Below are 24,919 nucleotides of genomic sequence, written 5' to 3'. Positions count from 1 at the left end.
AAGACTTGCACATCGCAGCAGGATTATTTGTAACAGCTGCAAACTGGATACAACTTAAATATTCATCAATTAGTGAAAACAAAATGGATAAACAGAACGTGGCATATCCATGCAGTGGAACATTATCCGGGAACAATAAAGACATGAGCTGATCCATGCTGCAGCCTAGATAAACCTCAAGAACAGTCTAGAGCAGCCAGACACAAAAGACCACATTTTGTATGATTCCATTTATAGGAAATGTCCAGTATAGGCAAATCTATAGAGACAGGAAGCGGTTGCCCGAGGATGAGGGTAGGAGTGGGGATTAACTGCACACCGGCATGAGGGAACTTCTGAAAATGATGAAAATAGTCTAAGATGGGACACTGGTCATGGTTGCAGAATTCTATTTACCAAAAATCTTTGAGCACTTAAAATGGCTGACCGTTAAGGTGCATAATGCAAATTATGCCTCAGTGAAACTATTAAAAAATCAGTGATGCGAAATGGAGGAAGAGCAGAGAAGTACGAGTAGGCAACCTTCGCATCTGATATACCCGAGCATCCTCAAGTTCAAGTAACATAGTTGTTACGCCTCCTCTACGTGCCTGGTGCTGGGTACGCGACAAGACACTATCTCCCGGGTGAGACAGGCAAATAGGCCGTTCCCTGGTGGGACACAGTGGGGACAAGCATAGAGATGGGGCACCAGGCTGACCAGAGATGCTTTCCTGCAGGAGTGACATCTAAACTGACACCTTGAAAGACTATTTCAAGGAGGCCGAGTGGGGACAAGTACCATGTCACAGTGGCTTTCTATGCCATGCTATGGAGTTTGGGTTTTTATCCTGAACTGCAAAGCTAGGAAAAGAGAATAGGGAACGGGAGCTCAGCTCTGTTAGAAAAATATCTGTGTACCGCTAGCGATGAAACTGGGAACAGCAAGTCTGGGCTAATCACTGTAAGAACGGAGAGATCCCCTTGTCAGTTTTCAGTTGTACAATGTTATGTCATCACGAGCAGGAGTAGAAAACAGTAGTGCTCCCCTTTGGGGTGAAGAGGAGAGGGCTCTGCTGTTGGTTGTGAACGGAGAGGAATCCATGGAACCACAACAGAAGGACATGGGAAGTCAAGCAGAGGAGTCTAGCTGAGTAAAGCTCACAGTCCACTCTTCACGCGTGGGCTCTTTGATTCTGAGCAGGAGGGTGTAGGTTACATGGAAAGAGCTGTTCCCACCTTAGAGGCAAATGACCTTTCTCCCACAGCACAGAGCCCACAGATAATCTGGCTTCCTCTGCTTCAGCACAAAGGTGCTTGCTTCTATAACGCGAGGCCTGTCACAGTGCTGGGCGGAGGCCCCACACACACCGGCATGAGGCTGGATGGACCAGATGCTGCTCCCATCCTCTGGACTGAAGTACGGAAATCTGGTCCCAATTCTTGACAACACTACCGGTTAGCTGATGAATCAGTCAGCTGGCCCTTTTGAGGCTGGTTCCTTATACTAAAATGAGCCAGGCTAACTACCCGGTGGGGATTCCTGAGAGGCCCTGGTGAGAATCAATAGTGTTTTTGTTGAAATATGTGCTGGTGGGATGTTATGTGGGAGAGAAAAACCCTTCCAAAGACTTGAAAAATAAAGTTGCCTTTCAGGTAATAATCATCACCCAGTGGATAAGACTGACTGGAGCTGACTTTTGGAAAAGTGTGAATGAAGAGTTTCCTGACATCCACAACCACAGTAACCAGGGTGTAATCTCAGGAAGGCAGCCCTGGAATGTGGCTGTATTTGGAGAAGTAGAAACTAAACACAGGAGTCCGGTTCTCTCACATTTTGAGGAGCAGACAAACCACCGCGGGAATTCGCCTGCACCAGAGTGCCCGAGCTGCACCCCAGCCGTGGGTCCCCGAGGAGGGCTCTATGAATGAATGTGTGGTTTAAGAATTTTCTAGCGACTTTTATGTACACCAAAGTTAAGCACCTCTGGCCCAGGGTTTTGGAAAGGAGCTGGACATCTTGGTTCTAGACGGTCAGCAGGCCAGCCGCATTCCATCAGGGAACTTATGCTCTCCAGCACAGATGAAGAGGGGAAATCCGAGAGGAGTGCTGATTGGACAGTGGCAAGTATGCAACACGTGTATCTTTCACCCGAACCTGTTCTTAGAAAATACACACACACACCTCTCCAAAGACTGCTTTTGCTATACATCTGGCTCCTCTCTTATTTTCACAGGAATATTTTTACTCTGTCCAATGTATTTTTTCACTGAAAGGTAATAAAAAGATGATTTACTTCTAATATTTAAAAAATAAAAAAGGACAGGAAGATTATTAGGAGTGTACTCTTTATTTCTCTTTGGTTTCTTAACACAAAAGACATGCGTTCTATAAATAAAAGGAAGTAAGATTTGCTGGGGGACAATAAATTGGGGGGGTGGAAAGAGCTCTGTGTGTTATCTGGGAAGGGGGAGGGCCCAAGGACAGCGAGGGCCACAGTCCTGTGCTCAGAGCTGGTCCACTGAGCACGACATCTCTCCCACCCGCTGGTTACACCCTTTTCACAGTATCCTTGGGAAAGGACTCTTCTCTTCACGGGGCTCCTGGAAAGGCTCCAACAGCAAAGAGCCAGCCCAGCCATTTGCAAACATCCCCCTCAGACTGAGGAGCCGACTGCTGAAGAGTGTGAAAATGTTGGTGTTGGCTCGTTTGTGCTCAGAGCCCACCCAGATCAAAACACCGACCTCAGGCGCAGCAGTGTAATTTCCACACCAGGAGGTGGGAGTGGACTTGGGAAGGTTACTATGAGAGTAGCAGATCATGAGGGAAATGATCCATCAGCTTCAGTGGCAAAACCTGTGCCACCATCCTGAAGACCTGGGAGGCCCACTCGTTAGCCCACTGACTGATCTTTAACCCCTCCACGATCTGGGCTGGCCAGGATTGCTTCGAGTTCACAGAAGGACTTATGACAAGACGGGCACTGACACACTTCTAACAGGAAACACAGACCCACCACCTTCTGAGTCTACCTCTGTAGGCAAACTGAGAGGGAGTGAGGAATGCTGGGGCTCCACCATGAGCCCAGGCTATAACTATGTCATATTGTTGAGTCTTTTAAAATAAAAACATGATTTTCAAGTGCTTGTAGCAGAGGCCCAGCTCCTAAGTGGCAGGTAACAAAGGTACTTCTCTCTGGATACATGGCGATTGCACACTCGTAAACTTCGTGGTGCTGGGGTGGGAAAGATGTCTCAGGCTCCACACTGTGCCCTTCTGAACACGCTTCCAGGTCACCCCAAGCAGGCAGCAAGGGACAGGAGACCAGCCAGGTGGAGAACGGGGCCCTAAGACCCAGTGTTGCATGAAAGGAACTGTATCCTCTTTTAGTCTGTATTGGAAGCATTTAGAAAACCAGATTTTGGCAGCAGCAGTTGAAGGACAGCCCCACTGCCCAGTGCACTGGTGACGGAAGTGTCCTCCTATTCGGATCCCGCTGTGCGACATCAAGGTCCCGTCCAGGGAGGAGGAGGAAGGAGCATAGAGTCTCTTCAAGAGGTCATTTGCTAAGATCAGAGGAAGAAATATAAAATCTGTTCTTTGCAGCAGCAAGAGATTCTTTCGGCCTTTAGTTCTCTGCCATAAAGTCAGCTTTGCTTGAATGTAAAGGCCCACCTTGCTGGTCATTCTGCCGGGGGCTGGAGGGAGGCCAGGCCCCTGGAATTGGCGAGGGGATGGAGAAGCAGTGGACTGGCAGGGTAGACGAGGTTACTGGACCAAGCCAGCCATGGCTGGTGGAAGGACCAATCCCTGGTTAGGTTCTAGAGGTACCAATGGTCAATGTACCCTAGAAGCATCACAATGACGAAAACGATCCAAGAATGATGGACAGGCGAGAATCTGGCCGGGCCTGCTGTTTCCTTGCTGGTCACATGAGGAATGAAAGTGGGGAATCTGAGTGAGCGCTACGGTGGCCGTGGGAGGCAGCCACAGGGGCACCCAGAGCCTCCAGCGACTGGCTGGTAACTCCCGCCTAGAAGAGCGGCCGGCCATAATTCTGCCCACTCACTAAGCCTACGGTTAAAAAAATCCTCTGATGGTGGGTGTGAATACAAACCCCGTGAGCACCTTGCTAGAGGACCAGTTGAGAGTGCACTGATCCTGGACACACGAGGGCTCAGAGGCGACCCCGAGTGCCGTGCGAGGCCTCAGGACCCTGGGACCCGAACGTGGGAGCGGACGCCGCCTTTCTCGTGGTGGGCGGTTTTCCATTGAAACACGTATTCGCCTTTAGTGTCTTTTAACGTTTTCTTCTCCCAAAGAATGTTCACTTAAAAAAAAAACTTTTCTTTCCAGTTTCTTTGTTTTAATTTCCTTCGGTTTCTTTTAAGTATCTTTTTTCTTCTTCTTCTTCTTTACTCCTCAACAAGATGAAAAGACCTCACTGAAATCCCAAAACTTGACATAGGAAGAGCTTCTGTTCTCCCTGGTTACCCAGCAACGAGGACTGGGCCCTCTGTGCCCTCGGATGGAAGAGGGAGGTGCTTGTGTGCAAGCAGCACAGTGCTGTGGCGGCACCACCACAGGCAACGAGGAGACCCCGAGTGCGTCCTTCCTCCCCCAGCCGCACCCCAGCTTCCAAGAGGCTGGGCCACGCAGCCACCCCATTGCAAACTGGCCACAACAGGGCTGGAGAGCAGCAGGCGAGGAGGAGCATCAGACGGCAGGCCTTCTGCAAGTGGCAGGCGGGAGCTGGGCTTGGATGGAGCCTGCGTACGTGTGGACCAGCAAAGCAGTCCCATGTCACCAACTGTGGAACCCAGAGGGGCTCTTGCCCACGTGGTGCACCTTGGTGCCCTAGGCTTGAAGGTACCAAGGGCAGCGCGGTGAGGGAGGATGTAAGCACCTGGAAAAGCTGTACCTCCAGCGAGCTCACACGCACCCCATCTTCTGGTCTACCACTTCTCCCAAGAGGGCCTGTCCCTGGAAGGGAGTGCCAGTGTTTGTACCAGATCCCTACCCCACCACATCCCCCCCTCTGCCTTAGATGGTGAGGAGAGGGATGCAGCCCACACCGACCCCTCCCTCGTGACATGCCATGGGGGCCATAAATGTCCAGCGGTCTGTCTCTGGGTCATACATCTCCACCGAGCTGAGGTTCGACTGTCCGTCATACCCGCCCACGGCGTAGAGGCGCCCGCAGCTGGCCACCAGGGAGACCCGGCTCCGGCGTGTGTGCATGGGGACGATCAGGCACCACTGGTCTGCCACGGAGCTGTACATCTCCGCGATGCTGAGGAAGCCCGAGCCGTCGTAGCCCCCACAGACGAACATCTTGCTTCCCAGGGAGGCGGCTCCGTGGCGACAGCGCTTGTTGAGCATGCCGGCGGCTGGGTGCCAGCTGGCCGTGTGGTGGTTGTAGTGCTCCACCTGCAGCAGGGAGAGAGCCAGAGCTCGGTCCACCGGGGGCCTGCGGCGCACGGCGGCCCACACAGAGTCAGATTCCAGCGAGCAGCCTGCGTGTGCGCTGGCTCTGATGCCCACTTTCCGCCGCGGCGCACCTGCTCTCGGGCTCATCGAGAGAGATCGCCGACTCGGACCCCTTCTGTTTTATGTCTCAGGAAACAAAGGCGTTGCCCGAGGATGCACTGCTGTGCGGTGACAGAGGTGGGAGGAGAGCTGGGTCTCCCGAAATCTGTCCAGAGGGCCACACTGACTGATGCCATGGATCTACCACTAGATGGCGGCTGAGGGCTTTTTTTAAAGAATAAATGCAATTTCAAACAAATTATCCAGAATACAACTATCTGCAAACTCGCACTGTCTATAGTTGAGCTTGCTCTGGGCAGGGATTTTGCCATGCAGTGCTCAGCGGAGAACTGAGCAGGGTGGGGTGGGGGTGGCGTGTCTATACTCTACCCCTCCTAGGTGCACACTGGCTCCATTCTTGGAAGACTCCCAGAGCACGTGGCAGATGGCCTGAAACCTCACTAGATGACACTTTGCCCAGTTATGGCAAGGCTGAAGTTTCTTCCGAAGAACCGCCTTTCAAAATTATACTCAAAGGTGGGGGGGCACCTGGGTGGCTCAGTGAGTTAAGTGTCCGGCTCTTGATTTCGGCTTAGGTCATCATCTTGGGTTGTGAGATCGAGACTTGCATTGGGCTCGACACTCAGCAGGGAGTCGGCCTCTCTCCTCCCTCTCCCTCTGCCCCTCACCCACTCGTGCTCTCTCTCTCTCTAAAATAAATCAATCTTGAAAAACAAAATTATTCTTCAAAGATGGAAGGAGTGAGTACCCTGAGCCCCGGGGGAGCCCAGACTCACACTGCTGAAGATCTGCAGACCATCGTGGCCACCCGACACATAGATCCTGCCCTCAAACACTGTCACTCCAGCAGCACTGCGACTTGAGCTCATTGGGGTCACCACTGTCCACCTGCAGGAAAGAGCCAGAGGGGAGCCATGAGATGCAGTGCGGTCATCTGCCCAGGACAGCTCAGAAGGGGTGGGGCCCACTGTGCAGTGTTCCTTCTCATCCTGGACAATCTCCCCACCTCTGCAAGCACTCAAAACTAGCACATCCCACACAAGGCCCCTCTCTTACAGATGTGCTCCTGCCCGGTCCCGTGGACGGGCCACCTAGTTGTCCTACTCAGATTCAGTGTTTTCATGGCCTCTCTTCTCCCTCATCTTCAACATTCCTGTGGTCATCAAGTCCCCCTGGCCTGCCTTCTAGTCATTGCTTGTTTCCATCCCCATTACCGCTGCTCTAACTCGGGCCTCCCCCAGGACAATCTGCCGCAGCCTCCGTACAGGCGGCCTGGTTTTCAGACCCTGCTCATCCCAACCCTGTGCAGCACACCCCTCGGGTGACTCCTCACCGTTTCCTCCAAGGCAGTCCGAGTTCCCCATGTGGTTATTTCTCAGGCCTCATCTATTTCCACTTTCATCTCCTGCCATGTGCCACCCACGCCGGCTCCTCATCCACACTGAGCACTTTCCTTCCTCTGGGCCTCTCCTCTTGCTGTCTCCCTGCTTACAATGCACATCTCCCACTATCCGCAATGGGTCTCCTCTCAGAAGTCATCCCTGCCACCTGCCTCTCCCTGCCTGCCGTGGTAAAGATGAAAGTGCTCCCTACTCTGCACCCAAGAGCTCTAGACCAGAGGCCCCCAAGACAGGCTGACCACGATGTATCCGTGGCCCCAGCAGACCAGCTGCTACTTAAGGATCTTGGACGCCCAGCTTGATACCCAGTAAAGTTGGATCAGTGAATGGAATGTTGGCTGAAAAGCATTCTGGTGAATCCATTCAACAAACTGGCTTATGAGAAGATTCAAATACTGAAATGAAAAACTCGGGCTAACTTTGCCAGCTGTTTTCCAAAGAGTATTCCATATTCCACAAAATAAGATGGTGATAGGCATTATATAAGATGAGACGCAACAGATTTCTTTACCGCAGAATTTTTCAGTCTTCCTGACATTACTATGTTTTATGGAAATTAAGAACTCTGGTGGTACAGACACCAATGTCTTCCAAGCTTATCCGACCATGTAACATTTCTTGTCCCCCTAAATCAAATCCTACCCAATTCATACCTATCCTACTTTGGAAAGTGCTGTTCATTTATTTCTCATCCCCTTCCACCTGCATTTCCATTAAAAAGGGCTGATTTAACAAAGAGGTAGAGAGCATTAAATAAACATCTCCAACTATCTACACTATTTGTTTTTAAAATTTATGCAATCCTTCATTCATTGAACCAAAAGTTATTAAATACTTATTACATGCAAGGTACTACAGGGGCTGAGACGGCGAGTAAGATACTCTCCATCCTTGAGAAGCTTAAATAAAACACTACCGTTATCATTCTCATACTGTTTCACTAGTTCCAGTTTTCCCAGGGGAGCTGGAGTCCTTACTTGTCTGTCTCGGGTGAGTAGGTCTCCACAGAGCTGAGAGAAGAGTTGCCATCATAGCCCCCACAGACGTAGATCTGCCCATCCAGCACGACCGTCCCCATGGCACTGAAAAAGACAGAGCTGTCATGCAGACGGGCCTCAGACCTCCTGGGCCAGCCTTTCACGCTCCCTGGGAGATCCACCTAACCACCACTGCCTCTTTCTAGAGCAGAGCCAGGTCGCACGTGTGAGACGAAGTATAAAACTAAGTGAAAGCAGCTGCCCCGCAGTGCCCTCTGCCAGGGTTCCCTCGGGGCCCCTGGGGGCCCCTCTCCGCCCTGGATGTGCCTCAAATGCTCATCTTCCAGTTTGCTGTGCTCAAGGTCTCATTATGTTTAAGGGCCAGGTCAAAGTCCTCTCTTTCCCGCTCAAAAAGCTCTCCTGGACCCCTCACCAAGCATCAGTCCCTTCTGGCCCCACGCTCCCGGAACAGCTTCTTTCTTACAGCACTTGTCATCGTTGTGGTCACTCATTCACCCTTCAGATCCCATGAGGCACTCAGGAGACGTGCCGTCCCGGGCCTAGATTCACAGTGCCGAGTGAGCCGAAGCTCCTGCCCACGGGAGCTCGTTCTGGCACCTGGGATGCTAGGAAGCCACCTGTCACCTCTTAACAAGTGGGGACCTCCCGGAAGACAGGGGTCTTCCTCTGTGTGACTGACCGTGCTTCGTGTGGTGCTTTGTACGGGACAGGCCTTCAACATGGATTTCTTGTGTTGGCCTGATTTTCCTATTTAATTCACTGTGAAGTTTGACAGTTGTCTTTTCATGACAGATGTGGCCCTGATGACCCCTATTTCACCTCAGTGGGTGACATGCTCCCGTTGTGCACTAATGACATGTGGGAGGTCCTCTACGCTTGCCATTTGCTCCCTCAGCACACCTGCCAAAGAAGCAGCACCATCTTCATGGCACAGATGAGTAGCCATGGCTGGGGAGGTTGGGTCCTTCCTCAGGCTGCCTGATGAAAGGCAGGCCTTGGATTTAAATGAGACGAGCCCACTCTCATGCTGTCCACCTTGCCCCCCTCTCCTCAGATCAAAGACCCAGCGGTCTGGCGTAATCAGACAATCTTCTGTTCTCCCCAACACCTCATGAGAAATTAAACATGCGTACCAAGCTGCTCAAATCACTGTTTTCAAATCTGATGCTGGAGAAGATTCAAAATGAATCTGGGTGGCTGACAAACAGGAAAACAGAATATACCAGGCTTACTGCCACCTTTCAAATGAACACAGCAAACCAAAATGATCCACGCAATGTCCCTTCGAGGACAGTGTAACAGACCCCCTGAACTGGCCCAGAAGAGGAAAAGGACTTTTGCCTCAGGCAAGGATTGTGGGAAGACCACAAATTCACTAGACATGGTCACTATCCTTCCAGAAGTGGAGAGAAGTAACAACACAGGAGTTCAACAACAGTATGAGAGAGAAGAGGTGCCACAAAACTGAGTGAGGTTAACTATCAACTAAGCAGTAAAGGCCAGTGTGAAGAGGGAAGGGGACTGGCATGGTCCACCAGAGGAGGCACGGCCTGGACACTGCAGGCTGAGGGGAAGGATGATGGCAGGAAGGAGCTCGTCACCACTGGCAGGACAGAGAGCCGCGTGGGACGGCAGGACAGAAGTGACTCAGAACATTTTTCGGCAGCCTGTAATTTCAAAGGGATGAAATGGAGCTGGGTCCATGCTACTAATAACAGGGCATTAACCACAGTGAGGGAAGGGGATGCCTGGAGGACTTTCCTCCCAGACAACACTCCAAACTCTGTGACATCAAAGCAAGGAAGTTGCCCAGAGCAGACACCCAAGGAAGAACAACGGGTTGTAGTAAAAGCAAAAAGGGCACTCATGGCTGGGGAAATGGAGCAATGAGTCATCTGAGGCCACAGAAGTTCTGTAAGGCACCCAAGGAGCAGAAAAGAGAAGCACTGAGGTAGGGAGAGGGGGAGGAAGGAATCACAAGAGTGTTAGCTCAGGGCCTCAGGAGGAGCAGATCATGTACAAAGTTTTTTCTTTCCAAATGAACCTAGTGTGACCCTCTGTGAATCTGGTCTTATTGGTACAAAGGCAGGCTCCTTCCAGCTCGAGGCCACACGCTAACACCACAGAACGTGGTATGTGTGCCTCCTGGCCTGACCCCACTTCTTCCTCATCACACAGGCAGCTGCTTGATCTTACACACAGAAAACCCAGAGCAGGGCCAGACAAAGGGGCCCATCAGGCAAATGCTTAGGCCACAAAACTTACAAAGCAGAAAGGCCCTCAATGCCCCAGTGGTTTTCAAACTGCACTTTTCAAAAACAATTCATGTAACTTTCCCCCTAAGGTTGGGCATCTGTCAAGGAAGCTCAATTCATGAGAGAGAAATGCAGAACTAGGGGCGCCTGGGTGGCACAGCGGTTGAGCATCAGCCTTCGGCTCAGGGCATGATCCCGGCGTTATGGGATCGAGCCCCACATCAGGCTCCTCTGCTGTGGGCCTGCTTCTTCCTCTCCCACTCCCCCTGCTTGTGTTCCCTCTCTCGCTGGCTGTCTCTATCTCTGTTGAATAAATAAATAAAATCTTAAAAAAAAAAAAAATTAAAAAAAAAAGAAATGCAGAACTGTTCTGGTGATAGGGGTAGGGACTACTTCCTCTCTTGTCAGCCCCGGAAGAGAAAGCTGAGCGCCACCGCTGATCTTCTGAAGAGAAGACCTTGTCCAGTGATCCCTCCCGCTCCAGAGCCCGGCCATGCACATGTTCCACACACGCCTGATGGAAGGAAAGAGACTGCCTGCCCCTTCAGCACTAAGGCGGCTGAATGGACGCGCCATTCGGATGCCCTCTAACTCTTCTTCATGAAGTCTGAGCAGGTAAGTGATGGAGGAGACAAGTATCTGGAGTGTGTTATGAGACATAAACTTGGTCCACCTATATGCTCGCACCTGGCGGGGGCGAGGGGGGGATGACACTGAAGCAAAGTATGTTGCTATGGCTCATAGACTCCCAAGGTGGGAGAAGCATGTGTGTGGCAGAGATCCGGGCAGTGGGGGTGGGGCATGGGAAAGACACCTCTCACGACCTTTCATCACTAATAAAGTTAAATCCTCCTTATTCTTCAAGTTTCAACTTTAATCCCACCTCTTCCCTGAAATCTTCCAGACGTTTCCATCCAGTTTCTTTCCCTTCTGGAATCTTCCATAACATATGTTTTCCGTCCTTATCTGACACTTAAATAACAATACAACTTCCACATGTCCATGTCTCATCTCCCCAGGCTCCTCAAAGGACAAGTCAGGGATTTTACTTTTGAGCAGATGGGGCGAGCTCCCGGGAGGTGCTGGCAGTGGCTGGCCTGGCCACAGGAAATTCCCAGGCCAGCTTGTGTTTTGTATTATCGTGCGCCCCAGCTCGTGTAGCATGGCGCTGCCCAGATGCTCAGTGTGTACGCTCAGGCTGCACAAGTGGCTTCCAGAATACCTTCTCTTGCTATTCATGCTCCGCACTCTGGTCCACGTGTCCGTCTCTGGGTTGTAGACCTCCACAGTGCTCAGCCGTAGCTGGCCGTCATACCCCCCGATGGCATAGAGAAGCCCGTTCACCACGGCCACACCGACGCGGCTGCGGGCTGTTGTCATGGGATGGCACTTCTCCCAGCGATTAGCGATGGGGTCAAACACTTCCACCACATTCAGGGAATCACCTGCATAAAAATTTGCTACTCAAATTAAAACAAATGAGACCACGTGTTTAGATCACAGCTGTTGGGCATTGATTATACGGAATGTTTGACTTGACTCTCGGTTCTTCCCACAGAAATACTCAAGCCAGATGGGCCCACTAAGATGCTTCAGCTGTGCTAACCTCAAACCTAATTCTTCAAGGAAAATCAGAATCAGACAGGAGACATTTACTTTTTAGAGAGGACAGTTTTAAACTGCAATGAGGTAGCCCACCTGCTTAAGGCCAAAGCTGAAGGGAAATGGACACACTCTTTCCCCAGTGCAGGGGCAAGTTGTTTTGTATCTCCATCTTCTATTCTCACACATGCCATAGAGATAATCTCTACGGCAAAGCTGTCATCAGGATTAAATGGCAGAATAGGAAAAGCACGTAGCATAATTCTACAACATGCTAAGTGCTCAATAAATAGTAGTTATAGTAGCCAGGAATGATGATTCCAACCCTACCATTTACAAGGTGTTTTTTTTTTTTTTTGGATCAAATAAAATAATCCCCCTCCCTGTTTTATTCCACTGTGGGGGCACTTCACACCTACCACACTCCAGGGTTTACTAGCTGAGGACCTCCCTTTTCCAGGACACACAGTTAATAAGCATATGGTACACAGAGAGGCACCCACCTCTCATTAACCTTCAATTAAAGATGGAACTGCCCAGGACTGTCCTCCACCTGCCCCCCTCCAAAGGCCTGGAATGACCCTGAGAAAAGGCCTGGCCTTCACATGGGAGGTGACACCGCCCTTTGCCACTGTGCCGCAAAGATTCAGGAACCCACACTGCCCTCCCTGTGCCTGGGTGGGCTGGAGGGCAGGGGGCCTCACGAGCTTGCCTGAAAACTGGGCTGGATAAGAGCTGCCAAGAACATGCCGACTCGAAAGCATGTCTGCCCGGCACGGGAGGCAGCAGATGGAGAGAAAGCAGTACTATGGGTAGTGGCAGACCCTGAGTATTTGGAGAATTTTCCTTCTCACGGTGACAGACATACAGCTTAACCCCAGAGATCCATATGACCAAATGTGATTAGCCTGGTAACAGAGCTGGGTCTCTGACTGCATTCTCTCCAGGACTAGTAGTTAGCTCTGATATTTTGATTCAATGGTATTCATACCTGACATGCTTTCACTGCATAGCATAGCAGCTGCATCAAATCAAGAGGGACCAGGGTGGTGGAACACAAAGGAGGGGAACCAGAGGACCAGGCTAGGTTGTTTGGTGCTTTTTCATCCACAAAGTCCAAGACAGGGCCCCGCAAAGGGGAGCTGCAAGATACCTGCTGAGTTGAGGCCCCCCACGGCATAGATAAGGCCCGTGATGGAGGTGCAGCAGCGAGGCCGAGTTCTGAAAGCCGGCAGGTGGGGCCGGCGCTCCGGCATGAGGTGGTAGTCCTTTGCTTCATCTACCAGGTCCCTGGAATAAGGTACAGCATGTTACGACAGGAGGTATTCTCCCCATGAGGTCTGCATTTGTATTTCCGAGTCTGGTTGCCCCACCCCCAACTGGAGGGGAAACATGGGACAAGGAGCCTTCTGGAAGGTTTGGTCTTCAACCCAGGTGAGTCCAGGTGGAACCACACACAGCTACTGAAACACGCTCAAAATCGGAGAGGCAAGATGAGCAGAGTCCACCTCAGCTAGAGTAATCAGAATGAGGATCGTCTAACAGGCACACACCTGGCAGGAGAACAGGGTAGTGGCTGTAACATCTGGTGCTGTGGAGGTCCAGCAAGCAGCCTGCATCCTGTCCCCACTGAGACCCAGCTCTTCCTTCCCATCCCTACGGCTCGCACCCTGCAATGCGCCATTTCTCACCCAGAGTGCGGCAGCAGAAGCCTGCGGCTGCTGACGATTACCCTGCCTCCAGTCCTGCCTCTCCATTCCACCCTCCACGCTATAGCCCGAAGCTGTCGAAGAACCTTCGATAGCTACCCCTTGCCCACAGAATGAAGTTCGAATTCAACAGCCCCCTTGAGACTGCTTGACATGGGGTCCCCCCTACCTGCAGCCACGCCTCCACCCCCCGCCGCACACCTTCATGCGGCTCGCACAGCCACTGACTTCCTCTGAACTCACTGTGACTGGGACGAGCCAACTGGGGGGGCGGTGAACATTTCCCTTCACTGTTCTACTTTTATAACGATCCCCCCATGCGGCTACTGCCTTCCTGGCTGTTTTGGGAGCTCTGCTGTGCCCCATCACCACTGATTTCCCCAGGGCAAAAGTTTCCCATGCTGGTAAACATGCCCCCCGTGCCCATCACTGTAGACGGGCCCAAATCCTCCTGAGGCCAGTGCACTGACTCAGGTTTACTGCAGAGGACGAGGAGCCCCAGGGAGTCACCACTAAGTCCACTTCTGGAAATGCTAGGAAATTCTCAGTGAGGGTAGGGGAGGAAGCCCCTTCTGCCTCGATGTTCCCTCATGGCACATTTGTTTGCCCAAGGGGTCAGACTGGGGCTCTTCCAGGCCTAGACACAAAACAGATCAATCTGTGTGCCGTGAATTAGGACTGAGCACTCTGAATCCTTCGTCCCCCGAGCTAGAACACAAACAGCCTAGGTGGCCAAGTTCTCTTCTCTGCCTGGACCCTACCCCCGCCCGGCAGCGCCTTGAGCAGGCCGGCCCTTGCTCACCTGCATTTGTGGCAGCAACGCACCAGGTCATCCTGCTGCACGCGGTCTGATAGGAACTGGGGCCGGCAGAGGGGCAGGCGGATGTGGGACAGCAGCTCAGGCAGGCAGGGCCCCCTCTGCTCCCGGTCATATTTGACCCAGGCCAACGCAGCTTCAAAGACCTGCCATGGCACAGAGTGCAAGCTGTGTAGTCACTCCTTGCTCCCAGGTGCCACATCCCCGGGCCCCCCAGTCTCAATCCCTCCACTCCCTACACTGAGGCAGTCCCTTGGGCCCATCCAGCTTTCCTCCTACTTGTCTCCTGAGGTCACTGCTTTCTGCTTCCCCAGTCTGCCCCATTTGGCCCAGCCTCTTGAAAGGCAAGCCTCAGTGGCCGTAACAGCTTCCCGGCTTTCATTACGTCCTCCTAATGAAAAGCTGCCAGTGGTTCCGTACTCCTTTCTGCATCTCACCACACTGCCTGCTCGTCTTCCCTCCTCGACCCCCTCCACCCTCTGCTCTCCCAGGCTGGCCGGTTCTTTGTTCACACTGTCCCCTTCACCTCGGAAGCCCCTCATATCCTCCTCTTCATCTAAACCCGCCCTCCTTTTTAAGGCCTGGTTCTAGATCCATGTTCTCTGGAGCTTTCCCTAAGGGCTCCAGCCACAAGGGTACGTCCCTCTAAAACCCTGGAACCAGTGTATCACCGATAAGCGAGCTGTCCAGGTCATATTCATTAGTGGAAGAGCTCGGGACATGGCTCGCTCTTGGGACCGGGCTCTTCCCTGCGCCTCACAGCGCCTACACGGCCACACTCAGGCCCCCTTTTCTACTGCTCTTCAGACATTAGGGAAATGAGCTGAGTTGGGACTAAGCTCCCAACAGCTTGCCTTCTGGCACCTGGGGCTCCTCCAGGTGAAGCAGGGCCTCATGGCAGGCCAGGTCCACACTGCACACACCCCAAGCTGCTCTGCCTGGGGCCTTGGTCAGGTTTCCCAGCCACCGAACTGGTGGAGGCCTTGCCGCAGAGGAGCTCCCGACGTCTGCAGGGCCAGGTCCGAGCGTCTCACCCCTGCACTGCAGCCCTTTGCTGTCCAGCCCTGGCCACCCTCTGCTCCAAGTAACATTAATTCACGGTCCTCTGCAGATGTCTGCACCACACCTCTGCTGACCAAAGGGATCGCCCTTTGCTCCTCTCTGACTGCTAACACCTCGTGCTCCCGTTCATTCACACTCTTCTTGACCACCCCCAGGAAAAGCTCTTCTTTGTCCTTCAAGGACCCTAGTCATTCAAAGGCTTCCCCTCTTCCATCAGTTTCAGTCGGCTGGTGTTGACCACCGCCTCTGATCCTTTCCGCTCAGTAATTGATGCTAACGAGACTTTGATGCTGCTCTCTTTCTCCCAACCTCCTGCTCAGGGCCCCTCTGGCCTGGTTCCTCCCCGCCGTCTCACCCAGCATGGGCTCTGCGGGTTCTGAGGTGGGCGCCCCCAGCGCCCATGCTATGCGCCTACCTCCCTTAATCACACCCACCTGGAAAAGTCTCAACCCTGGTGAGGTCCAGCCTGTAAGTTCACCCCCACCCGCAACTGCACCAGCATATGCAGCTGACAGAACTGGCTGGACCTTTCTTTTCTTTTCTTTTTTAAAGTTTATCTATTCTTTTTAGTACTCTCTACACCCAACATGGGGCTCAGACCCACAACCCTGAGATCAAGAGTCACATACTCCTCCGACTGAGCCAGCCAGGCGCCCCTGGCGGGTCCAATCTAACTCTGTGGCTGCAAATTTCATCAGGCCCTGCTTCCCACCAAGCCCCTCTTCCTTTCCCTGGCATCGCTTATTTCCTCTCCCGCGCCCAGAGGGCTGGCTCATGCCTTTTCATCTCTCCTCACATTTCTCACCTCCTCCTGATCCACACTCTCAGCTAAGAAAATAGATGCACACCAGAAGAGAACATCAAAAGAATTTGCCAGCTTCTCCCTTCCCACTCTGCGCTCCCCAAGCCCCTGACTGTGGAGGTTCTCCCTCCTGCAGGGGTGGACGGGAGTGGCGGGTGCTCCCAGCAGGGACACCCCATGCCCTCAACTCGGCCTCCTCTCGCTTCCTCCAGGACATCATGCCAGCAGCCGTTCTCCCTTTCCTCCTGCATCACTGACTCTTCCCTCTCTTCTGAAAATTCCCACCAGTAGTCAAATGTACTGCCATTTCTCTCACCTTAAAAAACCAACCAACCAACCCCTTCCAACTTCATGCTCCTCCCCAGTGATTGCCCCAGTGCTCTGCTCTGCTTTAGAATAAAACTCTTTCAAAGTGTTACCTATGCTAATTTCCAGTTAGCAGCAGCATTACTTCTAATAGTAAATACTGGAAATCACCCAAACATGTAAGAATAAAGGGTGTGAGGCTGATAAAATCCACTGAATGTAAGACACTGAAATGGACAAAGTTCTCATGAAAAATGCACAGTATAATGAAACAAACCCATAATAAACAAGCCGCACACACATCATGGTCTTCATGTAAAAAAAAAAAAAAGAAAAAGAAAACAAAGATTAGAAAGAGCAGCAGCCCCCGTGTCCCCTGCAGACCTGCTCTTCGGACTTTACGTTCAGCTCATCCCGAGACACCAGCTCGAGCACGTCTTCCAAGGGCAGGGCCAGGAATTCTTCCGACATGGACACCTCCACGAAGTGCTGGTGGATGAAGCTGTTGGCTGCGTCGTACAGCACAGCGCACATCATGGTCTCGGCAAACTGGCGGACACCCAGGCAATTTTTGGGGTGCAGACTTTTGGCATAAGAAAAGATGAAAAAAAATTTAGAGGAAGAATGGTATCTTCGATCACTCTCAGGTTGGTTCTGGGGAGAGCTAGAGAATGGAGAAAACCCAGCTCTGCTCTCAGCTTGGCTGCAAACTCCCTGCATGATCCCAGGTCACGTACTGAACACGTACTGTTTGCTTTCCTTCAGCCTCTGACATTCTTGGTCGAACATCTACCTGTTCCCCAGGAGGGCACTGCAGTTGTAGAATGAGAGTTTAAACCATGCAGACAGATGACCTCTCTGACATCGGGACGCTTAACACTTCATCTTCTGTAAACAGCAAGAAGCTCCGCGGGTCTAACTGTTCGGATGCCCGGGAATGACAGCAGCGGCAACCACTTGCTTAGCACCATCAGTACGACCTGCACTCTGCAGCCACAACCTTTTCAACAGCGCTGCAGAGCAGTCATTACTTCCACTTTTAGGGGGAAAACTGAGGCTTAGAGAAACTAAGACACGTGCTCTCAGCCTGCTGCAAGAAAGCGGTGGTGCCGAGAGGGAACTCTGTGTGCGTTCCCATCACCCGGAGGCAGACCTGCCCTCCCTGGATAAATCCAGGCCCCTGTGTCACACCACATAACGTGGGCGTCTCCTCAAGGGTCTGTAACAACCTCACCTGGAAAAAGGGGAGGACAACAGCTAGCCAGCTCCTACAGCTGTGGCCACGATTAAGCAAGAATGTGGCAAAAGCACTCAGCATGATGCCTTGAGTGAAGTCAGCTGCTGTCTTAATTTTTATCACGGTCCCTTTTCTTCCTACTACTGCATCTGACAAAATCTCAAATGCGCCCAACGGTGTTCTGAAATCTTGGTGACAGCAGGAGATCCTGGGGATGGGGCTTTTCTTATTTTGACTTTGTGACTGATAATCCGTGGAGGGAGAGGGTGCTTATCAGATGGAAATTGGCCAGGTTTTCTTTATTAGACTGCTTGCTTTTCTTCCCTGCCACGTTGTTTAAAGTTACAGGCAGAGCTATACTCACTAGCCAACAATCGCCACTGTCCCCCAGCAGCAAACTCCAAGGGCAGAGTCTCTCAGGAGCCTGTCTTTGGGATAATCTAGATTCCACAAGCTGCTGCTTCCCTTCCCGCCTGAACTGGCTCTGTCCATTGCTTTGGAAACCTACGTGCATTTCCACAAAGGCCAGGGAAGCATGAGCACTAACTAACGCTTAGGCAAGGCCACATGGCCAGTGAGGAACACAGGGCTCAAGGTCAGAATGTCAGCTCAGTCATCAAATACCGCCTTTCTCCTGGAGCACTTACACTGACTAAATGAGACTGGTTTAAAGGCCTTTACACACATATGGCAGATATGAGGCTCAACCTTCCCTCGGCCGCTACACCATGTGTTTCACTGATCCCGACCGCTGGGACATCAACTCAAGAGGAGGACTCAGTGCCACGGACTGGGAACCGGATAGAGTCCAAAGACGTGGGAAAGGATGGTCAATACAGCTGCCTGGCGAACATTTCCATCCACTCCCTCTCAAGTTAGGACTCCTGTACCTCACCTTTGGCTGTCTTTGACTGGCTTGGCATAATAAGGAAAGCAAAACACACCTCCAACTGAACTGGGCTTTCTCGTCGAAGAGGATGGGATGTGGGAAGCCTGCTCATGAGGCAGCTGGTGGGGAAGGAGGAGGGAGAGCTGCCACGCAGGACAGGGCCCCACTCAGGAGCAGAAGGAAGACAAGAAGGAAAATGAGCCCAAAGGGCAGAGACAGACCCACATCTTTCATTAGCCACCTCACAACCAGCAACCACCTTGCTTGCTGGCACAGCCTGATTCGTCAGCAAGGAGGCCTCAATAAGACGTAATGCTTTATCAGAGGCAGGAAGCAGTGCCCTGAATTAAATAAGATACTGGTGTGGTTCACTGATGCATCTGCTGTTCTGACTCAATTCTGAGAGAAGAGTTTTGGAAAATACACAGCTCCAGGCTCACCTAAAAACAAGGAGGCCCATATGTCCGAAGGCTTGGAAGGGGGGCCGCAAGAAAAAAAATCAACCCCAACCTCCTGGAAAACTCTTGACAGCTTTATAGCTTCTCTGTGCTCTGGGAAATCCTGTTTTTTCCACTACTGCTCAGAATGGTTTCTCTCAAGTCATTAGTAATCACAGCTTGACAATGAAGGGCCCACATTCTTGTCTTCAAATACGGGCACATGGGAAAGGGGCAGGTGGGACACCTTAACATGCTCTGCAGCCAGGCTCAGGGAGAACCACCCCAAGGAACAGAGGCAGTGATAGTAACTACTGGAAAGAAAAAAGAAAGCATGTCAAGCCTCTGGGGCCTGCGGGAAGGAATAACGACAGGAATAAGGTGTGAAGAGAGCCTTCAGAAGGGATCTTGCAGGGCAGAATAGGAAAATGTCAAGGACAGACTCATAATGTCAGGCTTTGTGCTTAAGTGCGTCTTCCTAAAATGTCACTGAGGCAGTAAAAACTCCACTGGTCTAAAAATCACTTTTCTAAGCATCTTTTGGGTGATACTGCCTTGTAACAGAGGCTGGGTCCAGTATTGACAGTGATGACCTCAAAAGCCCCTAGGTGGAGCTGTTGTCCCCTTGTAAGAGTGGCCAACTTAATCCTTTCCAGAATGCCTACTTAAATCATTCTGAGTTCTGTGGGGACACAGAGATAAATCAAGTCTGATCTGTGTCCTTAAGCAGCTCACAAGTGAGTAGGAAAGCCAGTGTGCCTCACACCCCCCACATGCATCCCTCCAGCTGACCCAAAAGGCATCCCAGCGCAGGGTCAAGCCAGGCTCTGGGGCTACACGGTCCTTCTGTAGTCTCATCTATAAAACCGGAAACAGGACCATTTATCTCACAATGAAACCACTCACCCTGCACCCAGCAGAGAGTGCCCTGCGTGCTAAGCATCATTACCACGGTTAGTAAAGCTGGCTGCACACACAGCAGTGCTCAGTGATGTCCATGAGCACCGCAGGGGCAGGACGGGGACAGCAGGTGGGTCCACAGAGCTACTGAGTGAGCTGGACTGGTGGAGCGGAAATGGGAGAGGGAGAGGTCAGCTGTAAGAGCAAATGAAGTTCAGGAGGGCAGATCTGAGATGGGAAGAATGCTGGTCTTCAGGCCACGGGCCTTGTGATCAGAGTAGCTCAGGTGGAGGCCAGGCCTCGGAGAGCACCACAGACACAGACCGTGTAGAGCCCAGCACTAACCTGCACCCCCAAGTCTCCAGTGCTTAAGAGGCAGCTTTGACCTTATGGCTAAGAGCTCTCCCTCTTGAGGGGGAGAAAGAGCCTTCTTATCAGCTCAGTTATCCAAAGGTCATTGCCGAATGCTGGACCTAGGTAGGGATAAACTCCATGGTCCTTACCCTAAGAGAACATACAGTGGTTGCTTCCAGGGGACTGAGGAGGACACAGAGTTCCAGGAGGTGAAATTTGGGTAGGCCCCTAAAGAGCTGAAGGAAAAAGAAGTTAAGACCTTCAAGGAGGGGGAAGGATGTACACAGAGATGGAGACGGGCTATGGAACAGTGAAGCAGCACAAAATCCATTGGTTTGGTGACAAGTCAGCTAAGTTAGCAGCTGGTCAGACTGGAGGACCAGAAGACGTACATGTCAGGCCGGGAGAGAGCACAGGAGGGAGTCTGTAAATAAGTTCCTCAAAGGGTCACCCCAAAGAACTGGGCACTGCTCAACCGCGATTTGAAGAGTCAGGTCCCGGCTCACTCCCTTCATAAAACTCTGTACACCCAGACTGAGCAAATTGGCAGGGGGTTCCAGGAATGACCTGGGCGTGTTCCCCGCCACGGGCTGGGTCCGTGCCTCACCGTTCTCGGAGGAACGTACAGCAGGCGTCCTTGATGCTCTGCAGCTGCAGGAAGCTCGCCCCCATCAGCAACGACTGCACGTTCTGCTGGTCAATGGCAAGGTGGCCGTTGTAGGCAAAGTTGATCAGGGCCTCCAGGGCGCTAGAGAAAGGAGGAAAGATCTGCTTCAGAAACTCTGGCCCTCACTGAGCTGATATGCCTACCGGGGAATTGTGGGCCCCGCTCTAAAACCCACTTAGCCCATGCCCTTCGAGAATCTATCTGACAGGAATAATGACTTCACCAGAGCTGAAGCCTCATTTTACTTCTTAAGCTGTCTTTATTGCCCAAATAATCTTATTACGAAAATTCTAAAAAGAAAAAGCAAGTACCCACAATCTCACTACTGAATGAGTCAACAGTGGTTACTTTTTTGGGTTCATTTTCAGTCCCTATTTGCCTGCATGCATAAATGATAGGGATATAATCACATAATACTTATTGAATCCTTTCCCATGTTGCTACACTGTCTTATGTTTATCATTTTTAGTGGCTGCTACCTAGTATTTCAACATGTAAACACACTGTAATTTATTTCCTTTATTGGAAGGCCTAACAGCTAATAACATCTTACTGCCATCATAAATAGCATTTTTATTATTTCTTTGGGATACATTTTCAGAGTGAGATGCCGACAAACTTTTCTGCCTTTCAATTCCCACTGGGGAAGAACTCCAAGTTCTGTCTCAGGGCTGTATGTGGTCTGGCCCTCTCCGGCTCTCTGACCTCATCACGTTCCAGCCTTAGCCCTCGCTCTATTCCAACATGCTGAACACACTCTCACCGCAGGGCCTTTGTACTGTCTGCTCTGTTTGGAGGGCTCTGTCACCAGATGGCTCACTCCCTCACTTCAATTAAGGTCTTGGCTCAAATGTCACCTCATCACAGAGGCCTTCCCTGATCACCCTGGAATAGCACAGACCCCCACCATCATTCATTTTACTTTTCTCGCCTCGCTTTTACTTGCCAGCCTTCCATGCACGTGTGGGTATGGTTATGGCCAGATCCCCACGACCAGAGAGTTGGCACGATGAGAGGTGCTGTTTTCTCAGTGCTATAGCTCAGGGCCCACAGCAGCACACCTGACAGGTGCTCAGTCTACCTCTGTTAAATGAAGCACTTGGCCGCTGGATGGCGATGAGCACAGCTCCTTCAGATACAGACCTCAGAGAAGAGAGTGTATGAGCGCCCTTGCAGACCCACTTCTGTGTCTTTCCTTATAAGTAGCTGGCCTGAGTTTTCTGCTGTGCACTGGGTATATAAATCCTCTCCACGTGCTGGGGCAGATCACTTTCAATCATCCAGAGGTTACTACAGTTTCCTGGCTCCTTTACCCCTAGTTTCCACCACTGTGAGATGAAGAAGGTGGGCAACGAATGACAGGTTACTGGCTGATGTCATCACTGCTTTGTTTATTGCTCCTCCTCCTGCCTTGAGTCACCCTGTGTGTCTCGTTTGCTACTGCATTCCCAGACCTCAGAACAGTGCCACGCACATAGTAGGTACACAGTGGACCCTTGGATACAGCCTAGGTTATAAACATACAGCCTCAGTTCACAGACTTGCAGCAAAATCAAACATAGACTCAGTCACATAAACATCCTTCTCCCTTTCAAGGCCCAAAAAGGCATACTATGGAATATGTTTATATAAAGTCTTTATACAGTAATCAGGAAGGTATTTCCATGAAGAAGGTCCAGTAATAAGTGACTTTATGTGTCAGGACAGCGTTAAGTAAGTGCCTGCATGACACGATTTCAGCAGGTATGGTACTGCCTCCTGCCCCTAAAATTCCTCTAGGGCAGAATTTCTCAGCTTGACAGGACTGACATTTGGGGCCTATAACTGTCTGCTAGGGAGGGCTGCCTCGGACACTGAAAGGCATTTAGATGCCTTTTGGGCTTGCCCTCTTTGGGCTTCAATATTCCAACCATCCAATAACCATGATTTTGCCATCTTCTGAATCTGTGTTGTCCCATATAGCAGCTACCAGCCACACATGGCTATTTAAAATTATCTCAAAATTCATTAAGTAAAACGCAGAATTTAGTTCCTTAATCGCACTAGTTAAAATTCAAGTGCTCAGTAGCTACCTATGGCTAGTGGCTACCATTCTGGAGAGTACAAATATGGCACTCCCATCCGTGCAGGAAGTTCTAAGGGACAACACTGTTCTAGACTGACGGGGAGAGTACGGAATGAAGACACTTACTTGGAAAACGATTTTGCCAGCTATAAAGGTTAGCAGAGAAAAGTGCAGAGGATAACATTTCACCACCTTTGTACCCAGTCCTCATTAAAAAAAAAATATCTTGGACGCTAGTACCTATTCAAAGTGTTACTCTAACAGTGCCGTGTCCCGCCACGGGCCCAACAGCACCATGCACGAGGCTGAAAGCTGCGCCTGGAAACCCGCAGACTGAGAGACCCAGGGGAGAAATTGAGTACCTGGGGTCCATTCCTTGCATTACAATCTCATCCTGCTTGCACTCCATCATGTCATTTGTAAACATAGCGTGGAAGTACGGGATTGAGGCTGCTAAGACGATCCGATGGGCGCTGAATTTGTGGTCCCCAATCTGTGGGCAAAGTGAAATACAAAGAGAGATACTGAGGAATGCAAATACAAAACCCAACTGGCCCCTTCCCCGGCTTAAGCCCGGAGGCATCCCATATACGACAGCTGAGCTTATCGTGGAGACCCCGAGAGTTTCAATTCCACATACTCACGTGCAGTGGAAAAACGTAAACACCACATTTTCGTGAGGCATTAAAATGGTTAAAAAAAAGTGGAAGCCCGAATGCTTCCGGTGGTGGTTTTTACTTATGTGGCAGTCTCACAGCCCTGCTCCCGACTCCCCGCCAACTCAGAGACCTGACTGTTATCCCAAACCCAGTTTTAGCAAAGGCAGATGGAGGAGACAAACTGTCCAAGAACCCTGGAGCTCCTGCCAGTAGGCTCCTCAAGAAGAGTCAATACACAGTGACAGGAAGAGCTAAGGAGAAACCAGACCAGACTTGAACAGGGGAACACGTGGGGAGGAAGGACAGAGCAGGCATGGTGGGCACACGTGCTGGGGGGTCTGGGGGCAACGACGGGGCTGTGGTAGAGTTCCTCTTAGGAAAATGACCCCGGCAGCATGTATTGCCGGTGCTCTGCATGGCCCACAGGGCTCAGGCCACACGGGGATGGAGGCAGACTCTCTCCAACTTGTATCGAACCCTCCCGACAGACGCATCCTTAGCCTGGGGAGTCCAATAATGTGCTTTCCAACTATCTGTCAAAAGGACAGTCCTTTTAACAAGCTTTGCCATATTTATAGCTTCTAGCCACATAAACATTTCCACTTAAGAACTTTCTAGTCTTCAGAAAGAACAAAACAGTCTCCCCCCACCCCCCAGGTTCCACATTAGTGAAATGCCAGATCACCTCACAACCTGATGCTCTTCTCGGTCACACTGACTCAAGGATTCTAGTTCAGGTTCTGTTGCTAAGGCCTCTTTTTCACAACACTTTAGATTTATTATCTGTAAGCTGTCCTTCAAGATCATACAATCTTCCAAATACCAAAGGATCAATGTGGATAGACTCAGATTCTCTGAGTCCCTCACATAATCCACGTGTGGCTCTTCTGGTGTTGGGGGCGTTAACTAGCTGTGTGCTTTGGAGGTTTTTTATAATTAGAAAAAAAAATCACAGTAAAACACGAACTATTTCTTAAAGGTGTTCTACAAAGTTTTTAAAACCAGCAGTTTCTGGTTCCCTGATTCCTGCTCTCAGGGGCCACCTCTTTCTTCTGGTATTATCTCCATCTTCCTCCCTCCCTCCCTCCCTTTCTTTAAAGATTTATTTATTTATTTTAGACATCTGAGACAGTGAGCATGCGTGGGGGTGGGGAGCGGAGAGGAAGGCGAAAAGGCAGAGGGAGAGGGAGAGAATCCTCAAACAGACTCCCAGCTGAGCATGGAGCCTGA

General features: G+C 51.1%; 1 protein-coding gene across 3 annotated transcripts in view; it reads right to left on the bottom strand.

Annotated features, from left to right (window-relative positions):
* Nucleotides 1–2,311: 2,311 nt before the first annotated feature.
* Nucleotides 2,312–24,919, bottom strand: part of KLHL18 (kelch like family member 18) — a 52,882-nt gene continuing 30,274 nt past the window's right edge. For 2 of the 3 annotated variants that reach the window (XM_002912771.4, XM_019797988.2), the window contains 9 exons: nucleotides 23,393–23,523; nucleotides 20,906–21,046; nucleotides 16,866–17,064; nucleotides 14,297–14,457; nucleotides 12,939–13,075; nucleotides 11,406–11,643; nucleotides 7,908–8,012; nucleotides 6,307–6,418; nucleotides 2,312–5,410 (listed from right to left, as the gene is read on the bottom strand). In XM_002912771.4, the coding sequence (XP_002912817.1) occupies nucleotides 5,024–5,410; nucleotides 6,307–6,418; nucleotides 7,908–8,012; nucleotides 11,406–11,643; nucleotides 12,939–13,075; nucleotides 14,297–14,457; nucleotides 16,866–17,064; nucleotides 20,906–21,046; nucleotides 23,393–23,523 (1,611 nt within the window). In that variant the 3' untranslated portion in view covers nucleotides 2,312–5,023. The remainder of the gene's footprint in view (nucleotides 5,411–6,306; nucleotides 6,419–7,907; nucleotides 8,013–11,405; nucleotides 11,644–12,938; nucleotides 13,076–14,296; nucleotides 14,458–16,865; nucleotides 17,065–20,905; nucleotides 21,047–23,392; nucleotides 23,524–24,919) is intronic. The other variant, XM_011222989.3, reaches the window with a different exon arrangement.

This window comes from Ailuropoda melanoleuca, chromosome 4 (genome assembly GCF_002007445.2).
Source record: "Ailuropoda melanoleuca isolate Jingjing chromosome 4, ASM200744v2, whole genome shotgun sequence".
In the NCBI taxonomy this organism is placed as follows: Eukaryota; Metazoa; Chordata; class Mammalia; order Carnivora; family Ursidae; genus Ailuropoda; species Ailuropoda melanoleuca.
Note: the sequence above shows the minus strand (reverse complement) of the source record. Positions and strands in the feature narration are given on the sequence as shown.